This window comes from Ammospiza nelsoni, chromosome 13 (assembly GCF_027579445.1).
Source record: "Ammospiza nelsoni isolate bAmmNel1 chromosome 13, bAmmNel1.pri, whole genome shotgun sequence".
In the NCBI taxonomy this organism is placed as follows: domain Eukaryota; kingdom Metazoa; phylum Chordata; class Aves; order Passeriformes; family Passerellidae; genus Ammospiza; species Ammospiza nelsoni.
This window is the reverse complement of record NC_080645.1, coordinates 8,043,178-8,063,390: the sequence shown is the minus strand read 5'-3', so window position 1 is coordinate 8,063,390 and position 20,213 is coordinate 8,043,178. Positions and strand designations below refer to the sequence as shown.

Here is a 20,213-nt window from a genome sequence, read left to right as displayed (position 1 = left end):
GAATCGCAGCTCTCCCCTCAGATTGCCTCATGAACTGCTAGTTCATGTGCTGACTGTGCCAAAGGGGCTCATTCAGCCCAGTTTCAACAGACAAATAGCTCCCACCTGTTTTCCTCTGGGTCACTCCACCTGAGACACACAGGTCCCCTGGGCAGGGCTCTCGTGAGCTGGCATGCTGTGACAGACACATTCAAACCAGCAGGACCTGGAGCTGAGTGCTGCAGAGGAGCCCTTCAGTGTGCATTCAGCAGCTGCATCCCTTGGAGGTGCACAAGCAGACTTGCTGTGTTAAAAGGAATGGCTCCCTCCTGACAGCCTCAGCACGCTGCTTCCAAAGAGCCTGGCAGGAACAGGGCTTTGCTGAGAGTGATGCTTTTGAGAAGGATGCCTCATTATAGAGGAAAAACGAGAAATTCCTGTCTGTTCACTTAATGAACCTTCTCAGCCTCCCTGGGGTTCCTCAGCAGCTGTAACTCCAGGCACAGGGGCTGTTTGGCTGGGAGCTGGGCAGGAGGTGCAGGGCTGTGCTGCGGACACTGCCCAGCGTGGCTGGAGCCTCCTGCTCCCCTGTGGGTCACAGTGTCACACACAGTGCCACAGCCCCAGCCACAGCCCCCTGGGCTGCAGGGTGCCCTCCCCTGCCCCTGCCCCGAGCACCTGCTGGCAAACACAGCAAAAGATGCTTCAGGGAAACACAAATCATTTTCACCTTTTATTTTCAACACACCTGTATTATTTTCAAATTGTAATGAATTATGTTAATTTTATGTTGTTTAACCAAAACCAAATGAAATACATTAAACTAGTCAAACTGCTGTAACTCCAATGACTATTATTACTTTCTAATTTACTATTGTTAATACTCTTTTCTGCATCATGCCTCCCTATCACACATGATCCAATGTTAATTAAGTTTTAAAATAAAACATTCAATAAGTTCTAAATGAGACTCAAAGCATAACAAAAGTAATGACTGTGAGACACTGTCATGGAACAATACATGAATGCTGAATGCTGGTATTAATTAGTAAATACAAGCTGTTCAGGAGCAGAAGTGGTGCCTTTCATGCTGATGTGTGTTTGGATCATACATGATCCCAGCACTCGGGGAAAGCAAATGTCAGCTGCCAAAGCCTCAGCTTTCCTGACTGCTCGTTACTCTTTTGGGAATAAAGTGTTGCTATTTTAGCACTGTTCTGAGTGCCAAGGCTGGGTACTTGTCGCTTGCAGTAGTAATCTCCAGGTATTCTAGGGTTGCCCATATTTTAAATATCTTAAGATGGATATGGCTTCTTATTTTGATATAAGAATTTATTGGTGTTTAAAAAGTGGCTGCCTTAACTTGTGGTGAAATTTAATTCCTTCACAATCCTCTTTTCACTGACACTGTGATGCAGAAAAGGTTGGTATGTGGAGGAACTGGAGTTCTGTATGCTAAACCAAGCTGCAAATGGGCACACTTCTTCCATAAGAGGACACAATTTGTAAACTTTTATAATTTATTTTTTACTCTAAGACAGTGAGCTGAATTCCAACAGCACTGTACAGTCTCGGGCTGCCCTCTAGTGTGAGCAGCTGTGGAGACACGGCACAGCCTGCCAAAAACCTGCCTTGTTTCACTTTGATTTTTTTAAAACCCACCTATTAAACCATTAGGATTTTCTGAAAACATTTTTGGATAACTATTTGCTTCTGATGTCTCTGTCACTGAGATCTATTTGGACTGTGCTTCCCAGCTCTTTCTTGTTCCTGTCAGGCACAGACAAGCCAGCCTTTTGTCTGTGCCCTGGAGCAGCAGCTGCAGTTTGAGATGAGAAGGAGCCAGGACTGCAAGGAAATAATGACCCTTCAGCTGGGAAGGACAGATTGCCAGCTTGGGGCGGGGGCAGAACACGATGACAAGCCTTGAGTTAAGGGCGAGCTGATAAAGCAGAAAAATTAATGGAAAGCTATATGGAAAAGACGCATTTGAGGGATACATGGTGCTTCAGAAGATGCTGCTCATCACTCAAACACAGCAATCTAAAATCACTCAACCAAGGCCCTAATGCAAGAGTTTGGGCTTAGACACAAATACTGCAAACCTTCCTCTGGCATACCTCCACTGACACGAGATGAAGATTCAGGTTACCCTTGTCAATCACTCCATGTTCCCACTGGGCTGGATGGCAGATTTCACCTGCCCACCCACCCACCACCCCAGACATGACCCTTTCCTAGACGGGTTTTTCCTTTTCCTCAGGGAACACTGAGTACTGACCCCATGGAAAGGTCCTGGCTGCACAGCCAGGGCTGGGGAGATCAGCTGTGTTGGGCATGGTCAGCCCCTGGCCCTAAAACTGCTCCCCCAGCCCAAGAGGATGTCAGAGCAGGATGCCAAGGCTGGGTGCAGGCAGCAGCTGTGGGATGGTGGCAGGGCTGACACGGACTGGATGGATGCTGCTTCAGCACAGCCATGGGAAGGGGGTGGGAATTGTATTATCTGGAGAGAGGAAATCAGATCAGAGCGCTTTAAATGGAAATTATTTTCACCAGTACAGATGTCCCCAGGGACCAGATTCAGCTGCTAATACAATTTGGCCAAGAGGAATAAACTATATTGATCTTGAGAGCTCAAATGCTTGCTGAGACAGTCCTTCTAGAGAATTACAGTATTTATTTCCTGCATGACTGTCAGCAAAAGTATAACAGTGATTACAGCCCAGTGACTTTTTGCACACACCAGTTAACTTCACACTCATCTCTTGCTTCAGTTCATAATTACTCTTTTTTTTTTTTAAACCCTGATCTGCTATTCTTGTGTCACACAAACATCTTTAATGGTACTGTCTTTGGTCACTTTACATCTCAAGTTTTAGCTTTCTGTGCCTGTCACAATAAAGCTCATTGTGTAATTGCTCCACAGGCACCCAGCTCTCCCAGGACACTGCTGTTCCCCAGCCTGGCTTGCACATGGGTCCTTGCCCATCCCTGCAGTTCAGCAGCCCCAAGAGATACAGCAAGATCCTCCCCTAGGGCACAGCTAGATTGTGTCCATGAAAGGGGTTTGCAAAGCTGTCAGTGGGGTCTTACTGTCGCTGAAGAGCAATAAGTAAAGCCATATAGATTTAATTGCATAAGAAACACCAATGTTGGCACCTATAACATGGTATTAATATATATATTATGGAGTTTTATCACTACAAACCTATTCCAACGGGATTTACTTGAAGTAAGAAGCTTGAAAATTCTAAGACACTATGACAGGGTGCTGCACATCCCAAAATATGCATTATAGTTATTTGCTGGCATATTTCCACATCACTTTACATTCACATCTTACCCATCTTTCTTCATTTCTCTGAGCCTTCTTTTTCTTATCTACAAACTGCCTTTGCCTATTCTGCAGTTTCTCAGTGTCTTCACCTATTCTTTTTCATGTTTATTTGATGTGAGTCTCGACTCCTGATGCAGAGCCTTCTTGCTGGGACACACACTAACGCTCTGAGCTCGCTCCCTCAGACATTACATCTGAAGATAAATTGGGAAATGAAGATGTAGAGCTGTTGGAAGAGGCTGGTTTCCCCAGGCACCAGTTTAGCCTGGATCATTGGATTTACAACACCAGCACCGCCAACACTGATTTGACTATTAATCCCTGAAGTGCCCTAAGAATTGCGGCATAAATCCAGTGAAGGAGCACTCATATGGCCCTAAAGACCCATAGCGCTTATCCTGGTACTCCATTCATGAAAATTGATCTTCTCATAGTAGCAATGACAACTCAAGGAGTCCATGCTTTGTAAAATGAAGAGATCCACTTGCTGTGGTAACATATTTAGCTGCCAGGAGGTCTGTGATACAAACCAGCTGCTGTTCATGTTTAATTCTCTGCAAACACCAGGCCTTTCTCCTTTACACACAACCAGAGAGATCTACTATTTCATTCCCTGTTAGGCATCCCTTTAGTACCTCTGTGCCCCACAGCAGCACTCCACAAAATCAACGTTTCCTATACGCTGCCCCTGTAACTACCTCCCCAAATATCCTTTAGCAAGCATTGCTTACTTATCTTCTAAGCAAATATCGCCATGTGACGAGAATATAAATCTTTTCTGTATTTGGAGAGGAATAATGCCTGAGCAGAGAACTGCAGGACTTGGGACTGGGCTGGCAGGAAAAGGAATTGGCCATGCTGGTTTCAAGAAACTTCTGTTTGGTAAGTGAGCTGGATTTTGTCCTGTCCCAGAAGGAAAGAGGCCCTGATGTGACAGAGCATGTAAATCTCACAACAAGTGGCATCTTCCTATGTCTTGCCCTTGACTGCTAGAAACAGGAGGGCTGATTTTAACCCAAGGTCTAACGTTGCTGGGTGTGCATCTCCAGGACAGACTGACACACTGCTAACCACGGAGAGCAGAGCCAGGCACTCCCTGCAGCGGCAGCCAGGGCTGGAGAGGCCGTGTGGGACAGGATGGGACATGGAAAGAACTTCTCTCCTACCAGGAGAGGTGGGAATGGAGGAACTTTAGCAGGGGCAGAGAGGAGCTGTGCCTGCCATGGCCCTGGAGCCTGGGCAGTGGCTGCCTCCAGCACCACACGGGTAAATCTCGGGGAGGAGGGAGATCTCCAGAGCAAATGGGGCAACAGAAGTGAGAGGGGAGGTGAGGAGACTGCAGGATGGAAATGTGGAAATGTGAATCCCAGCATCAGTGGTGAGAGTGACTGCAGGATGAGGGAGAAGTGAGGACTGGGACGGCCAGGTTGTCATGACAAGTGTCAGACCCTGCTGTTCCTGCGGGAAGGACACGGCCATGTCAGTGCTCCAACACCAGAGCTGTGCACTCCCCGTGTCAGTGACCATACACATGCTGGATGACCACGGAAAATGATGTGGCCTGAGTAACAGGAGGTATGATTGACATGGCTTTTAAAAAGAAACTACCCCGTGACAATGAATGAAATCTCTGTTGCTCAGTGTCCCCCAGTTCTGATAATTTATTAGTACAAGAGTAGTAACTATCAGTAAATTAAACCGATTAAACAGCAGCTCCCTTCACGGCAACTCGCAGCTCCCGCAGGCAGCAGCGCCGACTTGTGGCCAGATCGAGAGCGCCGCTGTGCGCATGCGCGCCCGATCGTCATCGGCCTGCGCCGGCTGCGCCGCGACAGCATGGAGGGTGAGGGGACAGGGGAGAGAGGGGAGACAGAGGGCCGGGGGAGAGGGGAGAGCGGTGGAGAGCGAGGGATGGAGGTGAGGGATGAGGGGGGAACGGTGGAGGGCGAGGGATGGAGGTGGGGGATGAGAGAAGAGCTGTGGAGGGCGAGGGATGGAGGTTGAGGGATGAGGGGGGAACAGTGGAGGGCGAGGGATGGAGGATGAGGGGATGGAGGGTGAGGGATGGAGGGTGAGGGATGGAGGGTGAGGGATGGAGAGTAAGGGATGGAGGGTGAGGGATGGAGGGTGAGGGATGGAGGTGGGGGATGAGGGGGGAGCGGTGGAGGGCGAGAGATGGAGGTGAGGGCTGAGGGGAGAGTCGTGGAGGGTGGGACATGGAAGGTGAGGGATGGAGGGCGGGCGGTGAAGGTGAGGGATGGGCGGCAGGCGGTGCAGGGTGATGGATGGAGGGTGAGGGATGGAGGATGAGGGATGAAGGTGGGGCATGAGGGGGGGAGCGGTAGTGGGCGATGGAGGATGAGGGATGCAGGGATGCGATGCGGGGCCGGGGGTGGGTGAGTGCCCGCCCCGGCCAACCCCGCGCCGCCGTGCCTTGCAGGGCAGCTGTACCGCCGGCTGGCGCCCGAGGAGAGCGCGGAGCTGCGCCTGCAGGTACCGAGCACGCCGTGCCGGGTTACCGGGCCATTCCCATTCCTACACGCCGCTTAAACCCCGTTAGACACCGACGGGCCGGGGGTGGGTTGGGTCCCCGGGTTCCCCTGTATATCCCGCTCGGAACTCGCTGTTTCAGACGAAATGCAAAACAAGAGTTTTCTCCAAAACGTGAGTCCGAGAGCAGGCCGGGGTGTGCCCGCGCTCGGCACTTCCCCGCCTGGGAACATCTCCCTCCACTGGCACTGGCGGGAAGATCTCCCATTCCCACGGAGATGTTGCCGACTTGACGAAACCATCGGTCAGCAGCAAGTTCTAACTTAATTAACACATACTATTTTAGAGCATCCTTTCACGTGTCTTTAGTCCCAGGACTCAGAAAAAGCCAAGACCTTTGTGCATGCGTTCCTGAAGCGCAGCATGCCCAAAATGAAAGATGAGGCTATCCAGGACATGCTGACCCGGAAAGCTGTCGTTCTGGAGCATTATCACAAGAAACAGACCAAGCAGAAGAGGAAGAAGACAAAAGGTTTTACTGCCAAGCAGAGGCGAGAGCTGCGTCTGTTTGAAATTGAACCTGAGCAGCAGAGGTAAGGCTTTAAATGTCTTCTTTGTGTAGTAAAGAGGAACTGCATCAAAAGTCTGTAAGAACAGCAGCATTTTGATGTGGATAGAAATCCTCCAGTGTGTAAAGTCAGTCTGAAACATTACTTGTGGCATTTCAGCATGAGAAAATAATTCTCTGGTGTGCATAGGTGAAAGATTAATTTCTGTTGAGCTCATTTTGTGTACCTAAATATGACAAGAAATCAAAGCCAGGCACAATCCCCTCTGGTTTCACTTTGTGAAGTTGGACTGTGACCAGAAAGTCAAAACTCTGCATAAGGTTCCTTGAATTTATCATGCTGGATGAAGCCCCTGCTTTGCTAACAGACTAAGCAGGAAGATAAAAGAGTGGGAAAAAAAGGAGAAATCTCTTGAATCTTAGCCTGATGCTCTAAAACACATCACTGTTTAGGGTTGGAAGAGAAGAGTATGCTTTGTGCTTGTTTTATGAGGTAAACCAGCTGTTTGGAGTGGGTCACCTTGCAGGGTAACATAAGTTTGTGTAACTTAAAAATGTCAGACCTAACTCTGTGGAAATACAGACTACTTCAGCAATCAACCAATGGACTTTTTTATAACTAGATTTTGTATAATATTTTGTCTTTATTTTACTGCAGATATGCCATCTTCCTCCCACTCCACGAGCTCTGGAAGCAGTACATCAGAGACCTGTGCCATGGCCTCAAACCCGATGCGTACGTGGGCATATTTTACATTTAGTCTGGGGTTTATGCAGTAAAACTTCTAGTTTTATTGAGTTACTGCTTGAAACACTGTGGCTAACTGATAAGCATATTGGTACCATTTCACAGAATCACAGAATTCTCATGATTATAGTAGTCATGGTCACATTTGTAAATCTGACAGTTCATTTGATTTTTTCCCTCCTCTTTGATCCCATTCTCTTCTTCAAGGCAACCCCATATGATTCAGAGCAAGCTGCTCAAAGCTGATCTCCATGGAGCCATTGTTACAGGTATTTGGTTTGTTTGCTTGTGGAACATCATCTGAAATTCAGGAGATGATCCTGTAAGTTCAGATGCTTATTTTTAAATTCCTTTCAGTGTCATTAACTGTAGAATCACATTGTTGAGATTGTATTTCTCTCCTTTAAAAATTCTAATTACTTTACAACTACTCTTGAAAATCATGTTGTTGGTTGCAAGGGTTAACTGCACATTCTTCCAGTGATTACTGTAACGACATTATTTCAGAATATTTAAATATTTATGTTTGAAAATGTTTAAAATCACCAGCCAACAGGAGAAGAACAAGTAAAGGGCACCTGAAAATTTCTAATACCTACTTGTGTTCTTTCAGTTACAAAATCAAAGTGCCCCTCTTACGTTGGGATAACAGGAATCATTCTACAGGAATTTAAACACATCTTCAAAATTATCACTAAAGAGGACAAGTTAAAAGGTATACAAGGCATTCTTTTTCAGTTCTTTTCACAAGAGGAATGATAAAAAAATTCCTGAGCACACTCTTCATTTTGTGCCTCCGAGTGCATTGGTTTATATCAGTGCTTTGGCTCTTTGCATAGAGTGGCAGAAGTGACCACCCAACAGCCCAACATCTTACCCAAAACACATCTCATTAGAAATGAGCAGGTTTTAAAAAGTGCAACACCGCAGTATGGTCCAATAACTTTGGTAATTCATGGAGGCTTGGGTTATTTTTTATCTCTTGAGAAAGTATAAAAACCTTGAAATGTGTCAAGGCTCAAATCTCCAGGTGAATAACATCCCCTGGTATGTTTCCATATTTCCATGGGATATTTCCATAACAGGGACTTACACTGGCACACTTTGTTCAGTTTGTGTCCTTTTGCATTTCAGTTGTTCCCAAACTTAACAACGTGTTCAGCCTGGAGCTGGATGGGTTCATTTCCTACATCTACGGCAGCAAGTTCCTGCTCAGAGCAAGTGAGAGATCTGCCAAAAAATTCAAGTTGAAAGGAACTATTGACCTGTGATTTCATGGAAACTCAGAAGCATTCACAGAAATGTCTGTGAAACTGTTTTCCTGCAGCTCAAAGAGCAGGGTTTCTGGCAGATGGAAGAAGCAACAGCCATGTGAAATATTTATAAAGCATTTCTTCTTACTGAAGAATGAGCAGTATCTGCTGTCTTTAAGCAGTCTCACCAATTGTTGAAATTGGTTGTGTCTGGTTTTTTATTTGTATATAATATTTTGTTTTCTATTAAAGTTATATGATATCAACTACCTGACTTCTGTTTGAGTTAATAAGTGTAAATTTGTACAGTGAAAATTATATTTTTTAACTCTGTAATAAATGTTATTGTTGCCTTCTGTATAAATTGGGCTTTAGCTGCCTGTTACATGCTTCTAGTGAGCCTGCAGCTGCTGACACTGCTCTTTATAATCATTGTTCTTGGGCCAACATCAGCATCTTGGCCTGCTGCAGGCACATGCAAATAAATGTTTCAGTGGCAGGTTTTACCTTGAGCATCTCCCTGGCTGGGGTGGATACTCTTGCAGGTACCAGGTGTGTACAGTGTTAATGTATATGTATAATAATGTGCAATCATGCAGGCCTGCAGGCTGGCTGCTGCCCAGTGCTCACTGACAGCTGCAGCTCTCAGGGTAGGTCAGGTGTCTGTGTCAATAAACACACACTGCCGTGGCACAGTGCAGGAACACAGCACAGCCCCTAACAGGGAAGCACTTGAAGCTTGGAATTCACAGGTGGAAGTAGCCCCCATTCAATCTTGTATTTCAATTACCCACAGAATTGCTTTATGAATATTTAACCTCTGTCCACAGAGCTATTGTGCTTTGTCTGTTCTCAGCCCCTTTTTTATTTTTTACTGTACACTTCATTTTTGATTGCCTAGATTACAATCCTCATTGCTTGGGCAGGTTTGATGTGTTTGGGAGGTGGAAGTGACCCCTGAATTTAGATTGCTTAACATTTTTCTGTTACAAAAGTGCTTCTATGGTGGCTTTAGTTGTAATTTTCTGGAGCTTTTCATCAATTTCACTATCAAATGAAAGACTTATACCTAGGAAACATTTTCCCTGTCACCATTGAAGCATTTGTAGCCACCCAGGGTCATTTCTTTAAAGAGAACACAGGTGTTCCTGACACAATCACAGCCCAAAGCTGAGCAGCTGTGTTGGGAGGGCAGTCAGAGCTGTCACCTGCACTGGGGGCACACAATGCAGGGGACAGCCAGAGCTCATCCCCACCTCCACCCCCAGTGCCACACAACACTTACCTGGCCCCAAAGCTCCCAGCTCCTTCCCAGACCTGTTGCTGCAGCTCCCTGGCACCTCAGACACAAACCACCTTCACCATCCCTGAATGGGTGAATGAACTCACAGTGTGGGCAATTCTGGGGTTCAGGAGCAGATCCTTTGGAATCAGGAAATGGAAGCAGTTGGTAAAGAAATAAAAATCTTTGTTGCAATTCAAGTATTGCCCTTGAGATGGAGAAAACGGTGTTCTTGCCAGGGACAGATATTTTACATGGGAAAATAGTAATTTCACACCAATGATAACTTTTATCTGTGAAGTAAGAACAGGATGTGTTAAAGTTGTTAGACATAAGTTATTATTCTACCTTCCACCCATTACTCCTCTCAACATTCTAAAATTAAAACTGTTTCCTGTAAGAGGTCAGAAAGAAAAACAAACAAAGCTGCAAAAGCCATAAATCATAGCAAAAACTTTCCTTTCACGACAATGACCTAGTTTTAATTTTGCTCATAGCCTTCAGTGTAACATCTAATTAAGACATCTGTTAAATGCCTATAATATTAAATTAATAGGGGGAAGCTAATAGAACTTTATTGGCATAGTCCAGTTAATTAACATTAAGGGCCTTTAATGGAGGGCTGGAAGAGACATTAATGGGGATGCCACACAAATTGGAATTAGGCACAATCACGTCTCATTGTGCTGTGAAGGACAGAACATGTTCTACCATATGGACACATAGATGAACACGATACAGCTTCCCATAGCTACTGGCACTTGCATTTTTAAAGCTATTTCAGCAAGCACAAAAACAAACACTGCCTGGCAGTGCCTTGGTAAGAGCAAGGCTTTCAGTATTTACAGGGAAGAGTGCCCAGGAGATGTCAAAGGGCTCCCCAGAGCAATGCCAGGCCAGTGGCACAGAGAGGTGACAAATGCAGAATAACAAGAGCTGAACAGCCCAGACATGCAGGATCCTTTCCTGCAGCTGGTAACTCAGCTGAGGCCATTTTGCAAAGGCTCCAGGTGCTCCAAACATCCATGACTGCACTGAACCACCCAGAGCTGGGATCACCACCCAGCAAATCAGCCTCATCCCACCTGGCACAGGCTCTGTGTTCTCTTTTCCTAGAACTCATCAAACTCCCCAGTGCTTGTCGAGGAACTTCCTCAGAACCCGGCAGAGGTGACAATGACAGCTCACCAGCCCTCCCCTGCCCACTCACAGCCATTCCCTTCTCTTCATTAGCTGAGACTGTAAATACCTAATGGATTTAATACTGGGAAATTGGAGAACTAATCACAGCTGCCTCTAATCTGCTTCATCCTTCATATGTTCAACTCTGGATTGCACTCAGCAGACTTTTGTTTAATGATTTTTACACCTAAACTCTCACTAACCAGGGAATAATGAACAATGTCTCACTACCTTACACACATTTCTGCTCCCTATTACTGTGTATGTATATTTATAACTAATATGAACTAAAACAATTGTAAGCAATTCAGTTACTGAATTTTGAACACTTAAGTAAGATTAGAAAAACAAAAAATTCCATAATTTCTGTTTGAAACCTCAAAATGATACATTGTAGGAAATGTTTGAAATTGAAGCCAATTCACATACAAGAAATCACATGGAAAATTCTTTTTGAGGGAGATTTCATCTAGAAAACGGTTAGATAGCAATACAGCGGAAACCCCATAAAACCATCACTGACAAACTCATATTAAATCACTGAAATAACAGCAGCAAGTAGCTGGTGTTAACTCTATGTATTCAATTCATCCAGTGTTTTACAGAAGTGTAAGAGAGAACACAAAATTCTGACCCAGACCATGCTTTCAGGAAACAGCAGCAGTATTTTCTCAAAACCAGGGGAGCCGTGTTAACTCTATGTATTCAATTCATCCAGTGTTTTACAGAAGTGTAAGAGAGAACACAAAATTCTGACCCAGACCATGCTTTCAGGAAACAGCAGCAGTATTTTCTCAAAACCAGGGGAGCCCTGATTTTGGACAATCCCTGAGCCCCTAACCAGAACAGTTCTATGTGCCCATTCCCATAACAAATGCTCACCTTCTTCCTGCTGTTGGACAACCCAAAACCTGATCAAGCCTGTTGGGCTGCAGGATTCACCAGCCCATGGTCCCACAGACCAAATCCAATTATACAACAGTGATTCCATGGAATTTCCCAGAGGTTTGACCTGCCCTTGTCTCATGCTCCCCATCTTTGAGTCTGTCACTCCTATGGTAACTCCAGTTCTAAGTCCCTACCCTGTGGGCTGAAAATGAGTGATTTTGGTAAAGCAGAAATCCCCCTCAGCGTACTGGTTTAATTGAATCAATGAGCAAACATGAAAATGGAGGATCTGAGAAGCAGAGGATGTGCTGCTGAGAGGAGCAGTTCCACCTGGCAAACACCAACCTCCTGGGCTGCAGAACAGGACCTGGCACTACCTGCAGGTGGGTTTTGACACCACCTCTGCAGGCTCTGCCTGCTGGATAGGGATTATGGAAAACTACAGAGAACCCAACATTTAATAATGAATTAAGAGCTCTCCCTGTGAAGAGAGCTCTCTGCTGCTTTCTATTATTAGTCAGATAAGGTACAGTACATTATAACCATTGAGAAGAGAAAAAATTGAATTTACAATTAGCTAAAATAACTGATAGGAAAAGGCACAGTCTAAACTTTACATTCTATCCTGCCCTGCTCCCCAGCCTATTTTTAGGATATTCCTTTCTTTCATTCTGCTAAGAACTATTCCCATATTGCCAAACCATACTGACTTTAAACATGTTATTTTCATATACTTCCAGGCACTGCCCAATCTTCTAATAACCATTCCCTTGTTCAGGCATCTGAACAGCTCCTACTCTCATGGCATATGTACATTTTACTGAGGAACTAATCTTAAAAGGTACAAAAATACATCATAACATAGTTAGACCATTATTTATAATGTTCAAATCAAAGGACTCTGGCTTCACCTCAAAATTTTTAATTCAATAACCCGAACTGAATATAAATGCTTAAGGGCTCATATGATTTTTAAGGGGAAAATACATCAAACCCCAAACCTGAAGCAGGACTGCACTCACTTTTCTGTGGGTCAGAGTTTCCCAGCTGAGCCCTGTGGCTCCAGGCCCCAGGTTCATAGCAGAATATGTAGGGAAATGTGCTTGTTGTGTGTCTGTGTGTCCAGCTGCCATCACTGGCCTCTGTCTCCAAGCTCCTTGGACATTCTCTGGTGTACACACAGTGCAGCCCCAAAACAGACTCCACTTTATAGCACCATTACTCTGGGAGGGAGGGAAGAAAAGGATTATGCACTTCTTGTAAATGTTAAAATAATTCCATAAATCTGAATAAAATTAATTTTTTTCTCAGTGAAATTGCCTGCAACACTCTGCCATGCATATTCTTCCTCTACAGGATTATTTCAAAATTATGGACTCAGAAATGTTCAGCTGGATAGTTCTTGGGTGGCTGAGGTGCTCACTGAAGAATTTAAATGATGTAATAGCTATTGAACACCCCATTATATGGCTGCCTAATTAATGTGAATGATAGTTATGTCTTACTCACAGAAGATTATTTTACACGGAGGAAAATCTACTCACTGCCACAGTAGCCATTTCCATAGTTTTTATAGGAGCAGTTGCATTATGGCTTCATTGAGTAAAAGGTAAGTAGCCATCCTAAATAATGAAGATTGAAGCTTTAATAGTCCCAATAAAGAATCCTGCAGGTTTTTTATTTCAAAAATTAGAGTTTGATTGCAAGCGTATGATAATGAGAGGGAAAAGAGCACTGGCATGTGGAATCCTTTGGGCTCCTTGGGAACTTCCATTTCTTCTGTGCAGAAATGCAGGAGAACAAGGACAGCAAACCAGAATATAATCTTTACTTATCTTTCCTTTCCCTAGCAGCATGTCCAGGCTGCCAGGCTCTCCCTGTGGACAAGGCCATGCTGGGCTGTGCTGCCCTGCTGGCACAGCTGGCACAGCTGGCACAGCTGGCACAGCTGGCACAGCTCATCACCCACACCAATAACCTCAGATTCATGTGAAGAGCCCAGCTCAGACCCACTGGAATGATGATGTGCAGACCTAAGCCAGCCTTGCAAACCTGTCTCAGAACTGCAGCCTATTGCAGCAACTCTTTTTGTGAGGCAATAGCCAAGGGACTTGGCATTTCTGTTACGAGCCCCTATTTCCAGGGTGATATATCAGAGATTATAACAGCTATAAAAATTCAAATCAGATTTCAAACTTGGCATGAGCTGCCTCGCTTGGGATCTAATATTTTTTAAGTAAATCTTTACAGAAAAAGCTAAAAGTTTACTTGTTCCACTTGTTATTTTAGGTCTCCATTGGTACATAATTCTCAATCTAGATTCTTACACTCTCCCTGCTGCAGAACCCAAGTAATCTCTTTTCACAGCTTGCATTTTCAGAATGGCAATTCAAAGACAGGACAATTGATTTGACATTTGTTTCTCCAAACAGCAAACTTTCAGGAAGGGTTTTAAAAGAACTTCTGTTCCAAGGCAGCCACTTTTCTTTTTTTTCCTTAAGCAATAAAGCACCACATGTGTTTTAGCAAGTAAAAAGTGGCAACAACATTAACCTGAATTATGGTAACAGTGACTACAAAACAAGCTGGCTGGGGATTTGCAAATACAATATCCAGATGTCTGCAAAAGATCTGATTTATCAAACACACTCTGGGTGGGATTTGTACTTCCTAATAAAAGAGGTCTGTGGCATTTATTAATGGTAGTGTCAGTAAAAGGTGCTACCCTTGTGACATCTTTCAGAAAGGTGAGCAGATCCCTTTGAATAATCCACAGGATATGGAGAGAGACACAGACTATAGAAATTACAGCTTGGCTTCACCAATGAAACAGGATGAAACTGAAGGTGAAATATAGGGAGAAGGGAAAAAAGATTGCAGGAACTGGAGGCAGCCTCAATAGAAATCTCAGGTAGGGCCAAGGGGAAATCCAATGTACCCCAGTCTCAGGGACAGGTTAGAAACAATAAATATCAGCTATGGAGGTTGCAATTGTATTTTATCAGCACAGCCTGTGGCCATGTAAAATGCTTCCCTCAGTGTGGGGCCTTAAAAGCACCACAGTGAAAAGTAAAGGCTGTTTTCACCTCTAGTTTTGATCCACAGCCTTGCTGCTGAGGCTGTGATGGGAAACCCTGGCTAATTCTTACTTTAGGAATGAATTTTTTGCTATTTTCCCTGCCATACAGGAGTGCACTCATTCAAAGCAGGTCTCCACACAACCCTCCCATGGATCAATGCTGCATGCAGGTAACTTATCACTCATGGAGTGATCTTAGAGTGGCATAAGCATGGGGCCATTATTTTATGTAATATGTATATACATAATACATATAAATGTAATAAAATTACATTTATATTCCCTCACCTTCACTGCCACAGTTCAGCCATGGAGTAGTTTGGACTGAAAACTAGTGCTTTGTACAAAGAATTTGGGGTCATTTTATCCTAGGCTCACTATCCAGGGGAAAAAAACATACTGACATATGTACACAGAATAAAACAAGTAAAACACATGGTCCATAGTTTTAATTTTGTGTGCACAGAGCAGTGCCTCCTGTTTGCAATGAATTGGCAACAATAGCTTTAGGACAGCAGCTCAACAAGATAATTACCTTTTGTTCTGATTGCTTGTGCTGGGTGCTGTTCTAAAGCAGCAAAGTTGGGGCAATTCTTTAAGATTATTTAGAAAACCCAAGGTTTACCCAGCAAATGATAACACCTCCTGGTTTTGAACAATGCCTCACTTCTGATTAAAGCAAAATGAGTTGCTAAGGTGAACAGATTGAGTAACCAAGCCCAATTAAGCATGCGCAATGTGCGCTGTAACAACATTCACTCTTTGCTGAAGTCATAAAACAGCTTTATTTTCTTTTGACTTCTGGCAGCCTGCCTCCAAGAGCATTCATTCCTGCTTCTACCCAGCTAGCATTTCCACAGGATGGAGGATGCATCAGGAACCTGAGCTGCTTTGCCGAAGATGATGTTGCAGAGGGGAACAAAGCAATGCATCCTGCAGCCAGGAGCAGGAGAGCAGCACCTGCAGGGGCGCCAGGCACTCTGAGCAAACACCAGCTCCACCTGGGGCTAAACATCTGAGGGAATGTTTCAAAAGGCAGTTTTCTCCCAGCAGAATGGTTTGTAGCTTCAGGAAATCTACTTGTAGATTTCCAGAAGGAAGTCTAGGCACAGGTATTGGCTCTAGGGCACAGGTACTTTCATTTATTATTATTGTTGCTGCTGCTGGGTTTGTTGTTGCTTTTGTAGAAGCTGATATAAAAACGATACAGAAATCTCGCCTCTGTCTATATCCAAAGCAGCAACACACTTTGCTTCGGTACCAGAAGATGGAGCCACACGCTCACAGTTTTAAAGTGTTTTTTCCCCTCTTGTGCCATAAAACCCACCCAGGAAGCAGACAGTGCCTCGAAACTGCTCCCTTACCTTACATGAACTCGCCGTTCCAGAGTGTCTGTGTGCACAGCGAATCTGCTGCCTGCCCTACCCCTGTCAGCTGCCTCGCTCAGATGTTTCCATAACAACTCCATTTTCCTTGCTGCAAATATATTTTCTGAATTGCCTACCATGGCGAAATGAAATCGGGAAACAGAACCAAACTAAGCCAGGCATTTCCAACAGCTAAAATATCACACTCTTCATTTCCTCAGTGGAAGGATATACTCTTAAAGGGAGTCATAAATATCCCAGAACCACCAACACAAGATTCCTGACTCCTCTTCTTAAAAGGCCAAATAAAGACAGATATGATTTTTATTATGTGTCCTAAAGCTCAGGTGACACAACAGGCTAGGTCTGTGCTCTGCTGCAGTCAGAGTAAGGCAGGTATTTCACATGGCCAGGGTGTGCCTTTGCCCACCCCAACAAACCCCTGGTTCTGCTTCAAGACCTACTTCCAAGGAAGAAAAAAAAACCAAACCCACAACCCCCCCCAAAAACAAACCAAAACAAACAAACAAAAAAAAAATCACCACAAAGAAAAACAAAAAACAAACAAAAAACACCCCACCAACAGCATATTAGGGCATATCCCACCATCTGTTTGGGGTTTTTTGCAGTAGGTTTTGCAGCAGAACCAGCCCTGCCCATGATCCAGCAGCAGTGGCAGCCAGGGAGCAGTGCTGACCCCTCAGCTGCACCCTGAGCTGGTCAGGGACACAGGGCTGGAGCAGAGACATCCACTCTGCCTTTAGCCAGGGCTGTGCTGGCACTGCTGGCAGCCAGCCCCAGCAGGCACATTAAGATGAAAGGGCCTTTGTAAAGTGACACAGATCTGATGGGAAGAGAAACCCTTCCCTGAAGGTATTAAAGTCCATTAGGGCTCTCCTTTGTTGGCTGCTTGCTCTGGGTCAGCTGTGTGAGCAGCCACTCCTAGAGAGTCAGATCAAAGCAAGATAATGGCATCTCTAATAATGCCAGCAGAGATCTTTCAGGTAAAAATGCTTCTTGTTCAAGAACACTCTCAGATCCTTTTATGTCTTTTTCTGACCTGGCAATGCCCCTGGTTAGTACAGAACTGTTGAAAATACACAGGTTTAATTATTCTTTCAGCTGCTCTTTCAGACTGCTCTGAGGCAGCAGAAGCAGGCAACAGTTTACTCTCATCCATTTTCTCACTACAATGCTGCAACCTCTTTATAACAAATTCTCCATCACAACATTTAACACCTCTCTAATGGCACATTAAAAATGCAGTCAGCAAAGTATTCTATCAAAGTGTTCACAAAAAACAACCCTCAACATTATTTTTTACAAAATCTAAGTACGGGAGACGGCACACAACTTCCATAACCCCAAATGCAGCAGCAGATACTCACACATTGCTCCTTGGGGAGCCACCATGGGACAGGGAAAACCAGAAGGATGTGCACAACACAGAGTGGGGCCCACAGTGGGAGAGACTGGCAAGCGTCATCCTCTGTCCTGAGCTTGTAGATACCATGAGAAGGCTCCAGCACCTGGAACAACCAGAGAAATAGCTACTATTAATTCTCAGCTTCTATTTAAAAATTTGTACTTGCAAGATTGTCTCCATTCAATTAAAGGCAACCCAGGAAACAAATCTGAGGAAAATGTCATATCAACCCTTTTGCCCCCATTTACTTCAGTGCTGTGGCCAAAAGTCCAATTACAGCTTTGGCTGCCAGGACTTCTGAGCAGTGGCTCCATCACTCCCTGTATGATTTTCAATAAACATTTAAAAACTTGGATTTGCTTCCTCTGCCTGTAACATGGGTGGAGGAAAACCCGCAGCACCAGAGGTTTGTGTCCAAAAAGGAGACAGAGGAGTCCTGTAACTTTATTTGAATAAAGAGGGAGGCCATGGGGCATTTCCCATGGGGTCTCTCAAATTCTTGGGGGATGCAGCCCCCTCTTTATCCTAAGTTCCTGGCCACTCTTCCTCTCCCCACTGGCAGAGGTATTCTGAAGGTACAGACTCCCTGAATCCTCTACTCCATGCCCCCTGTAATACACACCCCCTTTATTTTTCCTTTATAACAAAACACTATTCATAACTGTATTAAGCCTTTGTTCTTTTTCTGTACGTTCAGGAATTTATCACGGCCTTGGATGAGCAGCAGTTTGTGTCAATTGGTAACATTTTCTAGAACTGATGGTTTCTTCCCTCCCTCCCTCGCTCCCTATCTGTAAGTCCCTGGCCCTATCTACAAGCAGATTCTCATGCTTTGTTTGTAAGGACACATTCATCTTCTTCTTTTCCCATGCAAACAACACTCAGAGTCCTTGGGGCAATGAAAACACTCTGCAGAGGTGCCAGGGAGCCCAGGCATTCCTCTCCACAAACTGGAAGGACTTTCACACCCTTCCCAAGCACACTCTGGGTGCCCAGCAGAGCAGGGGCCCTGGCATAGCTGTGGAAGTTTTCCCAGGGAAACTGCAGGGCTGGGAGACATCTCAGCCACAGCCAGGGCAGCCTGAGGCCAGCAACCAGGGTTTATCACCACAAAGGGGACAAACCATGCACCAACCAGGTTTAATCCCTGTCAGACTGCAGAACCCACAAGGACTCATGGGCACCCCCTGTTCTATGCTGCGTGACCCCAAACACAGCAGCAGCACTGCTCTCTCTGCTCTGAGAGCCATGGCAATCCCACACAAGGACAGCATTCCCCTGAAGCTGCCCTGGAATGGTGCAAGCTGAGGAAATCTCCAGGAAGAAGCAGAAAAGGCCACAGTGATGACTGCTGTGTCTGCAAGATGGATGAGAATTTGAATTCCTTTGTAAGGGACCAAACATATCACTTAATAAAAACAAGGCATCCTACAATGAACCTCTCTTTCCCATATTTATCCCTCTCTAAACACAGCAGTGCACAGATTATAGGAAATGGTTTTACATTTAACTTCAACCCCAAGTGGTAAAGAAACGGATTGTATCTCACAATGGAAATTTGCATCTACCATCATTTAATGGATGTTTTATACATGCTATGTACTACTGTGTTTTTATGGAAAGGCAAAAAAATTACTTGGGAATTTGTTTTTAATTAAGCAATAAGGCTCAATGGGGTACTGCTATCATGCAATAAAACCACTCCTGGGGTGTTGTGAGGCATTTGGTCCAGATGAGTGCTTCAAATCACCCCCAGATTGTGATTAGATGATTACTCCCTGGAGTTAATATTAGATGGCTCTCTCTAGAGTTGTCTTATTGCTATTATAAAAAGTCTTCAACATGGGGAAACTAAGTAGCTTTTGTGCTTGAAGAAGATGAAGTTTGCAGTTTGTGCCGTTGAGTGGCTGTGTGAGCTGTGAGGGTCCCATAGATCACCTCACCTATTTAGCATGCCTGAAGGATCATCTTGGGGCATTTCTCTGACCCAAACAGTTTTACCATTATGTGGCTTTCTCTTTTTTTTCTAGAAGATGGAAGGATATAAACAGCAAACAACTCCAAAATGAAGCAATCCCAAGGCAAGGCACTGAGGAATTCGATTCACAGATATGATTTACCAGCTTTATCTTTTTGCTGGGAATAATGAATCCTAATTGCTATTATGCTAATTGTATTAATGAAGGCTAATGCATGCAGCAGCACAAGAGATTCTCCCAGGTTGGGTCCACGAGGAGGTGCATGGCCTGAGGCATTTGTGAGGGCTCCCAAGCTAATGAAATCAAACAGCCCAAATGGTACAGAGCCAACCTGCAGTGCCTTCCCCCAGCTGCTCTTCAGGGGTGAGGTTAGAGATGAATTATGCCATTCTGGGAACAGATAAAACAAAAGCAAAAACAAAATAAATTTAAAAAAAAATTAAAGAAAAAGAAAACCAAAGCCTCCTGCATTTCAGTACTCCAGTAGGAGAGAAATCTCAGGAAAATGTTAACTCTTCCAAAACTCTCCCAAAAATGCAGAATGGCATCACCTGGACATGGACAATTTTGCAGAGCTTGAGCTGAAGTACAGAGCAGAATTCTCAGCTCCTCCTTTAGATGCCCCCCAACAGCAA

At 44.6% G+C, this 20,213-nt stretch overlaps 1 protein-coding gene across 1 annotated transcript; it reads left to right on the top strand.

Annotated features, from left to right (window-relative positions):
• The first annotated feature begins 5,142 nt into the window (after nt 1–5,142).
• POP4 (POP4 homolog, ribonuclease P/MRP subunit) lies at nt 5,143–8,649 on the top strand. Its single transcript, XM_059481547.1, has 7 exons — nt 5,143–5,159; nt 5,757–5,809; nt 6,176–6,399; nt 7,033–7,110; nt 7,330–7,391; nt 7,736–7,837; nt 8,257–8,649. The coding sequence occupies exons 1-7, from the start codon at nt 5,153–5,155 to the stop codon at nt 8,391–8,393; spliced, it is 663 nt and encodes a 220-aa protein (XP_059337530.1). The 5' UTR covers nt 5,143–5,152; the 3' UTR covers nt 8,394–8,649.
• The last annotated feature ends 11,564 nt before the right edge of the window (nt 8,650–20,213 follow it).

What these genes read in the sequence shown, in the direction of transcription:
- POP4 (XM_059481547.1), top strand. An exon ending in GCGCGGAGCTGCGCCTGCAG is followed by an intron (nt 5,810 to 6,175) that starts GTACCGAGCACG and finishes ACGTGTCTTTAG; the next exon opens with TCCCAGGACTCAGAAAAAGC. An exon ending in CCATGGAGCCATTGTTACAG is followed by an intron (nt 7,392 to 7,735) that starts GTATTTGGTTTG and finishes GTGTTCTTTCAG; the next exon opens with TTACAAAATCAAAGTGCCCC.